The sequence below is a fragment of the Mus caroli genome, unplaced genomic scaffold (assembly GCF_978045245.1).
Source record: "Mus caroli unplaced genomic scaffold, Mus_caroli_1 scaffold_16, whole genome shotgun sequence".
NCBI lineage: Eukaryota > Metazoa > Chordata > Mammalia > Rodentia > Muridae > Mus > Mus caroli.
Window position 1 is genome coordinate 40,253,163 of NW_028227271.1, and position 17,542 is coordinate 40,270,704.

General features: G+C 42.1%; 1 protein-coding gene across 1 annotated transcript; it reads left to right on the plus strand.

Moving 5' to 3' along the window:
* Positions 1-5,017: 5,017 nt before the first annotated feature.
* LOC110289075 (gasdermin-C-like) lies at positions 5,018-16,207 on the plus strand. Its single transcript, XM_021155278.2, is given in 12 exon segments — positions 5,018-5,228; positions 5,822-5,999; positions 7,459-7,621; positions 10,061-10,166; positions 12,723-12,833; positions 13,032-13,061; positions 13,292-13,318; positions 14,146-14,291; positions 14,774-14,903; positions 15,329-15,402; positions 15,928-16,155; positions 16,157-16,207. Coding segments are annotated over 12 exon segments (1,455 nt in total).
* Positions 16,208-17,542: the final 1,335 nt, after the last annotated feature.

A 17,542-nucleotide genomic window follows, 5' to 3' on the forward strand; every position in this document is an offset into this window, starting at 1 on the left:
ACAGATTCTCCTCTCAGCAGTCACTAGTTGTTTATAGATCTCCATGTATGCTTAGGGCCTCGTGAGATTTTCTCCTTCATCTGCCCTGCAATGCCAGCTTGTGTTGTTACAGGGTAGGTCTTCTTTAGGTGACTCTAATAGTGAGATGTTATGACTATAGCTTCTTGGAGACAGCAATCTCACAGGAGACTTCCAGATTCTTTGGCTCTTACAGTCTCTCCATTCCTCTTCTTCCATGATGGTCCTTGAGCCTCTGGTATAGGTAGTCATCTTCTGGTTTGTCTGAAGACAGCAACAGTGTACTCACATACATAAAACAAATAAGTCTAGAAAGAAAAAAAAATAAAGAAACTCTAAAATATAAATAAAAAACAAACAAACAAACTCTTCTTAATGAAAATGTAAGTAGAATGTCCAAATGATTTCTTGTGATTTCTAGTGAGTTTCAAGTTTTTAAAATGTAAACCTAATTTTGTTTGCTCTAGTGAATTAATATTTTGGTGCTTAACTTGTTTGTAAAGTTAAGTTCTGTACTTAAACGGAGCTGAAATAAACCTTCCCTTCCTGGAGTTGCTTCCTGTCAGGCATTGGTTATGGCAAAGTGTTAGCCCAACCTTGAACCCTCCTATTGCAGACTGGTAGGCACACCCAGCACTTACAATCATTGATAATCACAAGTCAGACTTGTTCAGCTGGTTTTCTTAGTGAAGAGAGAGATGGCTAAGAATCCACCCTCCTCTAAGCCAGGAGAGCCCTCCAGGCACACTTGCCAATGCTCTTTGATTCATAGCCACAATCTTTTGAATGGTGGCTTTTGAACTCTGATTCTGAGCTCAGAGCTTAGTTCCTGGAGAACAGAGTTCACCCCCATGCTTACCTGGCCTTAATACTGCATTGAAAATAGACTTGGACCTGCTAAAAGGAAGGAGACATAGTAAAGAGAATCACGTTGATTTGGTTCTGGAGTTCGTACAAGTTATACTTGGATTAGAAGGTCCAAGGACTAAGGAGCCACATTCAATTGCACTTTCTCTAGAGAAGATAACTCAGCTTCTGCCTGGTAAGTGCTGATGGGGATGAGGGGGTGAATGAGGAGAGAAGGCTGTGTGCTCAGACAGAGTCCTTCAGGCTGGTTTGGGGAATGAGCTGATGGGTTTTCCTAAGTCATACATGTAACCTGCAGGGAAGGACACACTTCCTAAGATCTCCATAAGAGAATTAGTGGGGAACTCATGAGAGTGAGGAAGGGCAATGGCTGATCTCTGACACATCTCTGCTCAGGTTTGGTGCTGGGGACATAATTGAAATGGTCCCATGAGGACTCTTTTACAATTGTTGATAGTTCCATCTTACTAAATTCATATCATTCAAACTCTGTTATCATTGGAAATCTCATTCTTTTCTCTAAAGAGAATGATTTAAGCAGATTAATCTTACTTAGACTTTTCTGTAGAGTATTGTTAACATATCCAAGTTCATGAATATCTACAACCAAAGTTTTGATTTCTACCCATAACCTTTACCTCAAACATTTTATCTCCCTGACAGTTTCTACTGTCCTGTGCTGGTATGTATGATTAATCTTTCCCTTGCTTTCAAAATCTATGTGCTGAGATATGAATGCACTTTCTTTTTCTGCTTAAAGATGACAGTCAGGGAAATGGCACCAACTCCATCACGTTGCCCTAGGGACCCTGAGGTTCTCTGCACTCCTCCCCTTTGCCATGCTTTGCACAAAACACACCATTCAATTTTTAAATTTCTGTAGCAATCTTGAGTTTTCACCCTAGTGTATGCTGCATATAAGTATTATTTGAATATTGCTATGAATATCCTCAGAAATAATTATATACTTTGCTGCTCGAATATATATATATATATATATATATATATATATATACATACACACACACACACACACACACATATATATATATATATATATATATATATATATATATATATATACTCAAGACAGCATTTTTCTGTGTAACAGAACCCTGGCTGTCCTCATTTGTAAACCAAGGTGGCCTTGATTTACAGATATCTGCCTGTCTCTTCCTCCCAAGTCCTAGGGTTAAAGGTGTTTGCTACAAAGCCCTGCATGGAATATTTCTACCAAGAAATTTTGTGTGTGTCTGTGTGTCTGTGTGTGTATGTGTATTATACATATATAATTGGTAGTGCAATTGGACTTATGGATTCATGGATCCCACAACTTTGGAATAAACTGACCATTGACTAAACATATTCAGTAAAGGGCTTGGAGAGATGGTTCAGCAGGTATAGCACTTGCTGTGCATTATGAGGTTCAGACTCTTTTTTTTTTTCTTCCCAGAGACAGGGTTTCTCTGTATAGTTTTACCTGTCCTGGAACTCATTATGTAGACTAGGCTGGCATCAAATTTAGAGATCCACCTGCCCCTCCCTCCCAAGTACTGAGATCATGGGCAGTAGATTTTACTGCCTTGATAAGGATCCGACTTCTAATCCTAGGAACCCATATAAAACCCAGTGGGCAAGGTGCCAGCCTGTAATCTCAGCATGCAGGAGGTATAGATAGGAGACCTCTGGGGCAAGCTGATTAGCCAGACTAGCCATGGTGGGGAGCTCCAGGGTCAGCAAGAGACTTTGCCTCAATATAGAAGGTGGAGAGTGATTGACCAAGTCACTCAGTGCCAACCATAGGGCTTCATGTGCACACATGTGGGTGAGCATTCATAGAAATATGTGCCCTTGAACACTCAAATGTGCATACATACATGCATAAATGTCACACACATGACACATATATGTATGTTAAAAAAGGAAAATATTTAGGGGCTGGAGAGATGGTTCAGCAGCTAAGAGCACTTGATGCTCCTCCAAAGGACCCCAGTTCAGTTCTTGGCACAGATGATGCTCTGTCAGAATGCACATGGCTCAAACGATTGCCCTTCTGAAACCCTGTGTGAAAATTAGTCTCTATGCCATTAAGTCAGGTACTTTTTTCATAGCAACTTAAAAACAGTTCCTAATACAATAGCATTTTAAGTATTCTAGAGACAACTTAAATGTTATCAGGAGTGTGTGGTCACATACAGATATTGATATCTATTCAGAGCCTAGAACACCCAGCTATATAGGGTTATGACTATATGTGTGGAAATGTTATCTATAATATTTAATATATTGAGGTAAATACACAGCGTGAGCTCTGCCTTCAACAGAGTACAGATCCAAACCTTCCTGGCAGATCTGTAGTTCCCTCATCTGTGCACAGGAAACACTAAGGTGATTGATTAACAGTGCCCTTCTCTCTCCTCCTTTACAGAGCTTTCTCTGGGAGAGCACTGTATACTCTCTGGGTCATGGAGTGTTTGAGATAATTCATAAGTAGAATCATGTGTTTGTGTGTGTTCTTGACTGACATATGGTTCAGCATCCTCAAGATTTATCAAATTATTGCATTTTGTAGAATTTCTTTTCCTTTAAGGCTGGTAATAGTCCACAGTGAGATGTTACATTTTTTTTTTATTCTGTTAACAGATATTTAGATTGTTTCTACATTTTGGCCTTTGTGAATAGTCTGCCAAGAACATGAGTTGCTACTGTGTTACTGAGATATTATCTTCAATTCTTTTCTTTTTTTAAAATTTATTTTTATTTTATGTGTGGGAGTACATGGTCACTGTCGTCAGACACACCAGAAGAGGCCATCAGATCTCATTACAGATAGCTATGAGCCACCATGTATGTGGTTGCTGGGAATTGAACTCAGACCCTCTGGAAGAGCTGGGCGTGCTCTTAACCACTTAGCCATCTCTCCAGCCATCAATTCTATCCTTAAGATTTTTTTCTCAGAAACCTGGTTGATTTCTGTAGAAGATATAATATTTTAAATTCTCTCAGTGTACCTGGTTCCATTTTTAACATTAATACCAACAGTCATACCATTTATGTAGATGTGTAACAGCATTCTGGAAGATATAATACCTCATTGTGATGTTGCTGAACATTTTTTTTTTTTTATGATGAGTGGTGACATTTGTCCTTTTGTATACTTATTGGTTATTTGTATTCCTTTTTTGGTAGCACTGGGTCTTGAACCCAGGTCCTTATGTGTGCCAGGGAAGGTTTGAATCCACTAGAGAAGCAACTGATTGCATTTATTATTTAGAGAAATGTCTATCCAAGTCATCAGCCCTCTGATTTATCCTTTTTGTATTTACTATTTTAAATTAGCATAAAATAATGGGACTTATTATAGTATTCTCACAGAGCATAGTATATACTTCATCATGTTCACCCCATTACCATTTCTTGTTCTCTTGACCCACCCCAAAGCCTCTATCTTTCTGAAAAGTAGTCATTTCTTATTTCATAATTTGTATATACATATTTTATATATGTATATTTAATGCATGTATACATGTATATACATAAACTATAGTATATGTGTACAGGAGATGCATGGGATATCTGTGTCTCTGAGTTTAGTCTATTTCATTTGACTTGATGACCCTGAATTCCATCCATTTTCCTGTACTTGGTGTAATTTCACAGTTTATGAATGAATAAAATGCAATCACGTATATATACCACATTTTCTTTCTCCATTCATCTTTTAACAAATTATTTATTTTTATGTGTATGGATGTCTTACCTGCAAGTATGTCTGTATAGCTCATATGTGCCTGATGCCTGATGAAGTCCCCTGGAAATGGAATTACAGATGGTTGTGAGCCACCATGTAAGAGTTCGATCCTATGGAAGAGCTGTCCATACTGTTAAATTCTGAGCCACCTCTCCAGCCCCTGCCTCCATTCATCTTCTGGTGGCCACTACTAGGTCCAGTCTGTCTTCTGGCTTTTTGGAATAGTCCCAGGATAACTTGGATGTCTATATTTCTGCTGTGTGCTGATTTGGGAGTTCTCTCACACATCGGTGGCTTATGACAAAAACATCAGGAATCACTGAGAATCAGTTACACTCTCTTTTCCCAACTGAACTTTGTGCTTCCTTCTATCCTAGCAACATGCCCTACAGTTTTGACCAGGCTAGCAAGGATGTGGTTAAAAAGCTTCAAGGAAGAGATCTGAGGCCTGTGGAATGCCTGTCATATGCAACCAAATTTCGCCTGTTTAACATACTTCAGGAAACTTCTTCCCGGTTGGCTTTCAAAACTGAATATATTCCAGTTGGATTTACCCTTCTGCATATCTTGGAGCCCAATATTCCTGTTCCAGGTATTGTCAGTCAAGGGGCAGAGAAATGTGAAAATCAGTATTTTCAATGGTGCAGCTTCCCAGGGTTCTTGAGGTGCTCGGACAGATAGCTAGTGAACCATTCTGCTTAAAGGCAAAGGACAAGGAAGGCCCTTTGGGAATCCACCCATCCATGCATTTGGTCTTATAATACTTCCAAGAGCTTCCCTAAATAGAGCTATGATACCCATCTTCCTAAAACTTGTTCAAAGTTACATAGTTTAAACTGGTAAGTCTGGCTATGATCCAGACTGAGGTCAGTCTATCCTCAAGTCCCAGGTGTTTTTCTATTTGAACAACATACCCTGGGACTGGATTCTCTGCTCAGAAAGTTGTTCCCCAGAGACTGCTAGACACTGCACTAATGATGCTTTTCTTTCTTAGGATGATGACCATGCTTGCATGGGTGCCAGAGTTTGCCCTCTGTGGTAATTTACATTTCAAATATTGATTATTAGCTAGCTTCTTGATTAAGATTTAAATGAGGAGAGGAACTATCCTTATTTTCCCCATTCTCCAGAATAGCTGTTCCACAGTGAACTCTGAGCTGAACTTGTATGCCTTTTCTTCTTCAGAGCCTGAAGTGTCAGCTCCCATTGCCCTCAAACATGACCTATTTATGGAACTGGAGGCTAACTTGGATGTCCGAGACAGTGCAGGAGGAGGTGTAGGGTTTGATAAGTCCGGTGGATACGACATCGAGGTTCAGAGTAAGAGCATCCCAAATCCAAAACTGGAAAGTCTTCAAAACAGGCAAGACCACTGTGGGTAAAAGGATGGCTCAGCCAAGTTTCAGGCTGTGTTCTTATAGGCAGAGAGGCAGCAAATAGGTTCTGTTGCTGGGCTGGATGACAATTTAGTTTATTCGACTTTAAAAAAAAGCATTGAAATAAAGACATATAGTCCACTAATAATACTCATTAGGGTAGAATTACCCATTACTGTTCTATTAATGTGATGGGAGCAGAAAGACAAGACAGACAGACAAAGGTTCTGATATACTAGAACTTTCTGTTCAGTGTATGGGGGATGAGCATGCAATGAGAAACAAATCAGTAGAAATGAAGGTTAGAATATTGATTAAAATATGCCAAAGATTGTAACAATCACTTTAAGCAATCAATGTCCCAGTGCTTAGGAGTTTAGATTGACTTCTTGTCACATCTCCTGATAACTTAGAAGGAGAAACGCATGTTTCATGTGCAACATTTTGGTATAATATATGCATATAAGTCAGTCACATATCATCACTGACTGTGGTAACCATTTTTAAAAATTTTTATTACTCCTTCCATTGAACTGACCATAGAGTCCTTAATGAAGGAGCTAGAGAAAGGACCTAAGGAGCTGAAGGGGTTTACAGCCCCATAGGAGGAACAACAATATGAACCAGCCAGTACCCCCAGAGCTCCCAGGGACTAATACACCAACCAAAGAGCACACACGGAGAGACTCATGGCTCCAACTGCATATGTAGCTGAGGATGGCCTAGTTGATCATCAATGGGAGGAGAGGCCCTTTGTACTATGAAGGCTCTATGCCCCAGTATGGGGGAATGCCAGGGCCAGGAAGTCGGTGGGTTGGTGAGCAGGGGGAGGGAGGAAGGGATAGGAGGAGGGTGATTTTCAGAGGGGAAACCAGGAAAGGGGATAACAATTGAAATATAAATAAAGAAAATATCCAATAAAAATAAAGGAAAAAAAAAGAAACTGGAAAAAATAGTTTTGTTACATTTATTATTTACTTTGTGTGTGTTTGTATGTATGTGTGTGTGCAGCTGCCATGACTTACATGTGGAAGTCAGAGGACAACTTGCAGGAGTCAGATCTCTCCTTTTGCTGTGTGTGTCTGAGAATCAGACTCAGGTCCTCAGGGTCTGCAGCAACCACCCCACCTGCTCAGCCATTTTGCCAGCTCAGTATCTGCTATTTTTATGGCAAGAACACTTATAGCCAACAGTCTTAGCAGATTTCAAGCACCTGTACCATATTATCAACTACAACCACATGCTTCTAGGGATATAAATTCATGTCCTCACACTCCCATGGCCAGCACTTTATTTACTGAGCCACATCCCCAGCCTGAAGTTGACCCAATGTCTTTAGTTTTTAAAGGCTGGCTCACATTTTTCTGTTTGTTTGTTCATGATTTGGTCTCTGTTTCTATGAAATTAGCCATTTGGATCTTTTCTGATTCTCCTTTACATCTTCAGAAAACTGTTGGATCAGTTGCCCACATTCATGAAGACTTGCCGGACAGATGGAAAGAACCTGTATGTGGTGACAGAGGCCTATGAATTGACCAAAGATACTGTGCTGGAAGGCACAAGCAATGGCAAATTTTCAATCAAAGGGATCATCAACCAGCTGGTCAAGGTACAAGATGGGGAAAGAAAGCTGTCCAGCTAGTGTACTCTTGCTTCTCAAGGGATTCTGGAGATCACTTTCTAGTGGTCACAAGGATGGGGTCATTATTTTCCACTACTCATTTGTAGACTATGCTTAATGTTAGTCCTGACCTTACATTATATTCTAATGCCCTTGTTTATAATGTTTTAATCTATAGGATCAGCAAATATTGATAAATTCTATACTAGATGTTATTATTTGGTACCATGTTTTGTTTTGAGTGAACAGTAGATACTGTAGAAACAGAAATGTAAGCATCCTGCATTGTTTACCCATACCAGTTTCATTGCTAGAAAAACACAGGAACATCTTTACTAAACTGTACCTGTTAATCTATGTTTTATGATCATCTGATAACACATATTTTTTGAGATGAGGTCTTATATAGCCTAGATTGCCTTCAACTGACTATGGAACTAAGACTGGCTTTGAACTCCTGGTCCTGCTTCCACTTTCCAAATGCTGGGATTGCAGATATATCTCACGTGCCTTGCTGTGGTAATAAATGTTTGAAGGGGCAAGATTTAAATACCTTGATTTACATGATCTATGACCCAGTCCCATATAAAGGCAGGCATGTCAAAAGAATAGCTGATTTCTCTATGGTGACTGTAAAACCAAGAAGAGCTCAGATGAATACACTTCAAGCCCTAAAAGGATACAAATGCCAGCTTGGACTATTATACCCAGCAGAACTGTCAGTCATAATCAAAGGGGAAAGTAAACCTTTCTATGGTAAAGCTTGTGAAAGAACTTATGATCACCAGGCTAGCCATACCGAGGAGACTACAAAGAATAATTCTTTATGAAGAAATGGGTAAAAATGTACGAGCAGTGATAGCAAAACTAACATTAAGTCAGTGATTAAACAGAAGACCACAAATACCATAAAAGTAAACAAAATGACAAAAATCAATACAGTTTGAACATTAGTGTTTTAAACTCCCTAATCAAAAGACACACATTAGCAGTCTAGATTAAAAAAAAAAAAGACCAATTTTCTGATTCCAAGGAACATACCTCAACCACCAAAGATAGAAACTTTTTTTAGAGTACAAGACAGGTGAAAACATTTAAAGCAAAAGAGAAGTAGACAGACATGAGTTGCCATAGTAAAATTTCTTGAAATAACTTTAAACCAAAAACAATCAGAAGAAAGAATGTCGGTTCACACAGATCAAGAGAACAGGCCAACACAAATACATTATATTCCTAAACATATGTGGTGGTTTAAATGTGCTTGTATCAGTGAGTGGTACTATTAGGAGGCATGGCCTTGTTGGAGTAGGTGTGGCCTTGTTTTGAGGAAGTGGGTCACTATGTGGGTGGGCTTTGACTCTCCTCCTAGCTGCCTGGAAGATAGTCTTCTCTTGGCTGCCTTTGGTCAAGATATAGAACTTTAGGCTCCTTCAACTTCATGTCTGCCTGGTTGCTGCCATCTGTCCTGCTATTATGTTATTGGACTAAACCTTTGAGTCTGTAAGCCAGCACTAACTAAATATTTGCCTTTATAAGAGTTGCCTTGTGTATGGTGTCTCTTCACAGCAATGGGAACCCTAACCAAGACATCATATTTTAACCAAGGATGTGTACACTCAGCTTCATAAAACAAACATTTGTATATGTAAAGGAACATAGATGGTTGTCTTAATGAATGGAGAGTGACAATGTGGCAATAACACAATGGAATTTTATTCACCTGCAAAGATGTGTGAAACTATGAAACTATCAGGAACATGTGTGTACTGGAAATATTAATCCTGAATGAGGCAACCCAGACTCAGAAAGACAGATGCTTCATGTCCTGTCTCAGACTCTGTGAGGCTGCTGAGTTCAGTAGATGGTACCTCTAGGGTCCCAAGGAGATGATGAGTATAACAAGACAGAAGATACAGAAGACATCACATGGACTGATAGAGACAAGCTCTGGAATGAGGAGAAGGAGCCTCCCCCAACAGCTAGCTGAGAATACATGTCTATGTAGGATCCCAGATGTGAATATGGGTAAATCAGAATGAAACCTCCACATTAGGAGGAGGCAATAAATCATATACCTAGTTTGGAAAACTCAAGACATTGCAATAGGGTGTGGCTATGGCTCAGTGGTAAATACTAGCCTGGCACACGGGATGTTCTGATTCAATCTCTAGGCTTTTCTAGGCATACCTCCCACATTTCAATGTAGGCAAATATTGTCATTCAAGGGAGAGGAGCAGTAACTGGACATGGGGACCAGGAAGGGGGGGGGGAGAAGGAAGGGACTGCTAGTATTTTCTCTTGAGCTTTCTACATTTATTTGACTTTTAAATTACACACATACATTTTTTTTTGGATTAAAAGTAAACATTTTTATTGGTGTTATGAGACAAAGAACTACAAGTCCTTAGGAATGTTTTGTATTCCCAGGGTGAAGCCAAGGGGCGAAGGATGAGAAAGGATTCAATAAGTGTCCCAAAGGGTTCTGTGATGGCCTACAAGCTGCAGCAACTTGTCATTGAGAATAACACTTGTGGTGAGCAGCAGTGGGGGCCTGGTGGGGATCGGGTGTCCAAAGATGTGGATCTCCTCTGACTATAGGCCAAGAGCACTCCTCACTATCCCAGGCATATTACCCACCTTCAGTCACCTCTAAGCATGGCCATCCTCAAATACTGCTAGCCGTAGTTGGCAGATGTAGCTTTCTGCATAGGAAGGGATCTGACTTGGACTGTTCAAAAATCCTGGCTAATCCCAGTCATTTCTGGGCATTCATCTCTAGCCATTCAAGGTCCTGCTCCTACTTAGAAGCCCAATAGGGAGCTGCCAGGTTGACCAGGTGACCCATAACTCCACATTAAAGTTTCTTAAAAAACAGAAGCACAATAGAACTGAAGCTGTCGACAGAATGTCTGAATGAAGTACAGAATTTTCCCCAAGACTCTCACCTTGAGATGTATCACTGCCCAACACACATACCACACACAACATATACACATCACCCCCACCCTTCCATCCACCCATACCCACACATTCAGACTTTGCCATGGGTTGAAAGTGTCTGTGTTAGGCATGGACCTGTATGTGAGCTGACTGCCAGAACATGAGTAGGTCTCAGAGCCCGAAGTTATTCCTCAGTGTAAAAGGTAGCTCTTATGAGAGGAGGGGACACACACATACACATACACATGCACATGCACACGCATGCGCGCACACACACACACACACACACACACACACACACCACACCACACCCCACTCCTGAAGTATCTACCTTTTAGACACACTACACACCCCCACTCCTGAAGTATCTACCTTTTAGATTAATCCTCTAGTTATCAGCAACAGTGAAGGAAGCTGGGCTCTCTAATTTAGTATGTACAGTTAGTGGCTGATGGCTTCTAGAGAATTTGTCCGTATCCTTATAGCACCTATGATTGAATCATAGGGTGGGAAATGGGAACAGGGTTGGAGATGCCTATTAAATGCCTTACTGTTGCAGATCATGGTAAGTGAAAAGTGTTTTCATTTACAGAGGAGAAAGAAAATGAACCCTTTATTCAAAATATTAACAGCAAACAAAATAAACTGTGATTAGATCAGATGTTGTACCCAGAGACTCAAGGCCGTGCTTGTGGAGGCTGAATGCAGTGTGGGGTGAGGGAGGGGGTGAGGGTGGGGTAGTTATAGGGGTGGGAGTGGGGGTGGTGTTGGGGTGGAGTGTTTCCTGGAGGATAAACTCTAAAGTTTGATGTGAGCATGGAAGAGAGGAAGTGAGGACACTCAGGAGAACTGACTAGGTGGGTGAGAGGAAGTTATAATGGGAGGGGGCTCTGGGATCAAGGGTTCTGTCTATGCAGAGCTCAGTTATGTTAGGTCAGGCAAAGTGTTGGTGAACCTAAGCTATGAAGACAAACTGGAGCCAGATGTATTACAGGTCACTTCCTCTACCTCCTTTCTTCATGTCAGCTTGGGAGAGAAACGACACTGTGGTTTCCCCTTCCACAGGAGAAGGACAGTTTTCTCAGAAGCTTCTGGGCAGGGATATGGCAACTATTAAGTCCTTTTTGGACTGTTATGTGGATAACTTTGTACTTGCCAGTCAACACATTGAATGTGTGCTTGCCAGTCAACACATTGTCCCTGGTGGTTCCCTTCCATGTCTGATTGTATAAACAAAATGCCCTGTGCGCCCCTAGTGCTCAGAATGTTAGTTATAGACACTTTGAAGTTTGCTTTGTTTTTTGTTTTTTTGTTTTATCTTAACTTCCTTTAGTTCACACGTGAAATGTTGTCATCTTTGTTTCCTCCACAGGGTCATTTCATGGGTCAAATGTTTGAATTTTGTTGTCAGGCACGTTTAGACCTCAGCACAGCTCCATGAACGTGAATGCAAAACAGTTAGAGATCACCAGATTGAGCATAGATAAAGGAAGCCAGCTAGTAACTGAAGGCTAACAAGAGACCTGTATGACAGGGCAGGAGGAAAACAGTCGGCTTCACCTCATGGAGTATTTATTTGCTTGTTTTTATTTCGTGTGTATTTGTGTTTTCCTGCATGTAAGCATCCCAAGCACATGCAATGTCCAAAGAGGCCAGAAGGGGGCGCTGGCATATGGGCTCTAGACCTGAATTCTGGTTCTTTGCAAGAGCTGCAAGACTCTCTCCAGCTCTCATGGAGTAATTCTTGAATGTCAGAGGGTGTAATGTCACCTAAAGTGCTCATTTAAGATGCCAGTTTCAGGCAAGTGAGATAGGTTAGCTGGGGAAGGTGCTTGCTACCAGACCTCATGACTTGAGCTCTCTCTCCATGCCCCTCATGTTGGAAGGAAATAACTGACTTCTTCTGTTGTCCCCTCGCCTTTGTATGTGTCCAAGGCACACACGCATGTGCACACAATAAAGAAACAAACATAATACAATGCAGGTTTCAGGGCACCTGTGAAAGGATCTGATTCACAGGACACACAGGCTGGGGCTCAGGTTGACATCAGTCCCTGGTGTTTGGCTTGGGAGTCCCTAAGTGAGGTATGGGAAGTACTCTAGCAGGTGTAACCTCACCTCACCTCACTTGAGTTTCTTTTCCATTCAGTCATTCTCCATTCTCATCATGGTAAGAAGAGGATGACCTTTCCAGGCATACCCAAGTATGAATCTGCTCCCAACCCTACTGACAGATATCTGGAGATAAGCATTGCGACAGGTATGACATTCCTAAACCAAGGTCTATCTGGGGATGGGTTTATCATAGGAAGTTTCTCATAAGAACAGATTGCCAGGTGAAAAGCAAGGACGGACGGAGGAGTTGGTTTGGGGCAGGGATAGGAAAATGGGGGAGGATATAGGGGATGTAAGGACAAACACTAATTCTTGGGTGGGCCAATATATTATCTCTTTCTAGGCCCGTGGAAAAATGACATCGATCCAATTGGTGAGTGTGTCTGGTGGGGTTGGGCTTGGAGATCTGGGTGATGCTACTGGGCTCAGCTCTAGCCCTGGCTCTGTTTCCTGGAGGATAGGAAAGTTCATGGAAGGCCAATGTGGTGAATTTGTAGACTGGGTGTGGGGCAGGAGGTTCGATATGGTAGGAGAGACTCTCCAATGTGTCTCAAGAACAAAAAGAGGATGAAGAAAGGTAACAGCTTGTGTTTTTCTTTCTAGGAAGAATAAAGGAGCCGGCCCATCTAGGTGAGTGTATGTGTGTGCGTGTGCACGTGCGTGCATGTGTGTGTGTGTGTTTTAAAGAGGAAATCTGGGTTTCTACTGGAAAACCATAGGCTCGGAACTCAAATGATAAATTCCCATGGAATTCAGAAACCGGAGGTCTACTTCCAGATTCTTTTCAGTTAGTTCAACTCACTCATGCACACTGTGTGCACTGATGTTCACTGAGGACAAATGGGAAGCAGACGTTGCTCCAGCGTGGGGAATGGGAAAGAGTCAGAGAGATGTGCTTTGGTGCTTCCACGGTGGTACCTCCCACTGTCCCGGCTCACCCAGAGGACATGTGGCAGAGCCAAAACACCCTCAAATGCAGTGCTTGGCTAATTCTTTATAGATTTCAGAGATACTGGCCGATAAGTGTGCCTATTATGTGCCAGGTGCCTGAGAATCACAAACACATTGACCCCTCACCACATCCCCATTTATCACACATGGAAGCTGATCCACGAACACTGAGGATCGCTGTCATCAGAGCCCAACAGTACTTTTCATTCCTGACATATCCCAGAAATGAATACTTGGCCTTTTCCAACACTTGCAATAACCAGTGCTCAGATTTCCATCTCTACCCCCGTTGCTATATCCCATCTTCTCAGAAGGCTAATGCTTCCTGGTTTCTAGCTCCATGATAGTTCCCCTACACACACTCCCAGTGGAGGCTGGGGGTGCATGGGTGCTCAAGCAGGCTGTCACTGGAGACATTTTTAGCTGCTGGAAAATGATACCATCCCAGAGAGATTTAATTGAAGAATGTCTCTCACTTTCTGATTGGTGTTGCTGTCTGTGAGCAGATTTCAGGTGCCTGCAAAATGAAGTTTACAAACAAACAGAGCGACTGGCTGAACTCTCAAAGAATGTTCAAGAAGTTGTGTTCTCCAGTTTCCTGCACATGCTCTGTGAAGGTGACAGGAACGTCCTGTATGACCTGATGAACAAGGTGAGAGTTCCATAGCTGCCTAGAGATGATCAAACCTGTAATGGTCAGTTTCGGAAACAGGGATGCTAAGACATGAGGGAGGAGGGATGTATATGATGCTGAGGACACTGAGAAAGATGTCAAAGTTTGGGGATTCCAGCTCCATGCACAATGTGGAGGGCTAGAGAGTGTTGCCTACTAGTTCTGCTCTCCATGGAGAGGTACTTAACTCCTCTGGAAATAGGCACATTAAATGAGAATAATTTTTAGCCAGATATGGGAAGCTGAAGTTACTTGAAGGAAGGTTGAAAGTTCACTCTTCCTGGGCTACGTAGTAAGATCAAAGCTGGCTTGGCCTGAGACCCTGTAACCGGAATGAAGAAAAAGAAGGGTAAAAGGAGCCAGGGTGTAGCTTGGTGATAAAGAACTCGTTAAGCATGTAAAAGCCATCTAGTCCCCAGCACTGGAAATGATGTTATTAACAGAACATCTGTCTCCTTTAGCTGGAGTTGAATCAGTTGGGGCATATGGGTGGCCCAGGTGGCAAAATCCTGGATGAGCTGCGAAAGGACTCGAGCCCTCCATGGATTGACCTAAAGGACCTCATTCTTTATCTCCTTCAAGCCCTGATGGGTAAGAATGATTTCAGGGGGAGTTTGGGGAGAGTCCTCATGTTGGTCCTCATAGGTGTCAGAGGACACCTCCCCAAAACCTCTGGATAATCATGACCATTAGCACATCATCCTCTCTAATGCCAGCAAGGCTCAGAGTGATAACAGTGTCTGGACCACAGATAGAGTCTGAGGTCTAGAAAGTGAGCAGTCACCAATCCTCTAACACATCCTTGGTGGAAGCTGATTCCTGCCTCAGCCCTTAGAATTTCCAGCTCTGGGTCATATCACTTATGAGCCTGGAGCCCATCTCAAGGGCTGGAGTCCTTTCTTGAGCAGTGAATTTGACCTTCAAGTCTAATAGGAGATATTCCTGTGTCTCAGAGTTTTCCTCTCATTGGGTTTCGTAGTTCATGGTAAGAAGAAAATACGTTTTCCTTCCCCCAGTGCTGAGCGATACCCAACTCTGTCTGCTGGCCCAGTCTGTGGAGATGCGGCTCCTCCCGCACCAAGTGGACCTGGTAAGAAACTGCCAGGGGCTGGCCGTCCAGGGAGGGGGAAGAGGAAAACAGCAACAAAAAGAACATTCTAGAAGAAATCAATGAGGTTTCTACAAGGGGAGTCGGGAACCCTCTGGGGAGCAGGCAGGTTAGGTTCTACTGTATAAGGAGCATCTCTGCAGTTATGGAAGCCTTGGAAGTGAGGCCCACTAGGTCTAAGTTAGCTATCTAGGAAGGCATCTTTGTAGGAAGTAAAGGGATACAAGTCAGTCACACCGTTTGATTATGGTTTCCATTTGCACATTGCATTTTCTCTCCCTTATATATTTCTCTCTAAATACAAAAGTGTGTATAGCCTTATGCATACATGTGTGCACACACTGGCAGCTTAGGCTCTATTTTTGCCATGTTGTAGGTAAGGAGCCAGTGCTTAGTACTTCAGGTCTTGCTTATTAGGTCTTTATCCTGTGTTTCTCCTGGGTGTTGGGACAGATCTTACCCTGGGGTCAGAGCCTGGTTTGCCCAATCTGATCATTTTTGTTCTAGGTAAAGAGCATCCTACAGCCAAACTTCAAGTATCCCTGGAACATTCCCTTCACACTCCAGCCTCAGCTTCTTGCCCCACTCCAGGGTGAGGGCTTGGTCATTACTTATGGATTGCTGGAGGAGTGTGGTCTGAAGATGGAGCTGAATAATCCCAGGTCAACTTGGGATTTGGAAGCCAAGATGCCCCTATCTGCTCTCTATGGTAGTCTGTCATTTTTACAGCAACTTTCGGGAGCCTAACTCTTCCTCCAAGCCCAGCCTCAGTCCTGGATACATTTGAGATATTGCCCCATGGCATACACAAGAGTCGTGATTTGAGTGCATGCTTTAGGCTTGTGGGAATAAAGATGGTATGGGTTTTTTTTTTTATCTTAAAGAAGAAATAAGTTTATTTGATTCACAACTCCAGATAACAGTGCATTGTTGTGGGGAAGTCAAGCTTCAGTCATACTATATCCATACCAAAGAGTAGAGAACAATAAATACAAGCTAGTGCTCAGCTTATTTTCTCCACAATCCAGACTCTCCTGCCTATGGAATGGTGACACCCACAGTGGGCATATCTTCCCAACTCAATGTAATAAAAAGAATCTCCCATAATTCAACCCAACAAGACAATTGCTTATAGGGCTCCTTCCTCAGGCAATTCTAGATTGTATCTAGAAGATAAAACCTAACCATCACAACAGCCTTACTTTTATGTTAGTAGCAGATATCTTATTTATTTACAAAGGTAATGAGGAGGGAAAGTTAATACAAAGTTCATAGAAGCTGAGAAGTGATCGTCAAGTTTCTTACAACCTATTTTAAGTTGTTGATGTTTTCCTTAAAAATCTACCAATTTACCAGTTATAGCTGATGGATCGAGACTAAACTATCCTGAGAATTGTATATTGAAGTCACCCAGGGAAGGTGTGGAGCCATGAACAAATCTCTATTACAAAAATGCCATTGAAATCCCGTGCTAAAAGCAGTGGGGCTTGAATCCTTTGTCTCAAAATTCCAAAGTGTGGCAGCACCCGAGGAAGCTCAGTCCAGGTCTGAGGCCCCTGTATTATAGGGTCCTATGGCAGAAGTAAAGAAAACCCTCTCTCTCTCTCTCTCTCTCTCTCTCTCTCTCTCTCTCTCCCTGAGCATTTGGCTAAGTATCAGGAGGAGACTGCAAGGGATCAGGGGAATGGAGCCCATGAATTCAAACCTTCTGTGAAATGAGGCCCACAGAGCCTGAGAACCAGAGCTATGCTGCTTGAGGCTTTCCAGTCCCCACTTCTGGTTGGTGTGCTCAGCCTTACTATCTTTGCCTCACCACATAGTACAGTGGTTGGCTGTTACATTCTCACAGTTCTGGTAACATCTAAAAGCTCACTGGTTCTCATCCCAGCAGGGAAATGTAGGTCATTTCCCTCAGAAAAGAATCAGCCCTTTGGCTGTTTTTTCCCAAAATTGAGAGGGATGCTAAATACTTGCCCCAAAGAAATTATAATGTAGACAATGATATGGAGTCCTAGATAACAGTCTAGGACCCTGCAAACTGTTGAGAACAGCATAGGCTGGTTAGCCCATCCCTTTGTGTGAAATGAGACCAAGAACAAGATAGTTTCCTTGAAGGTAGAAA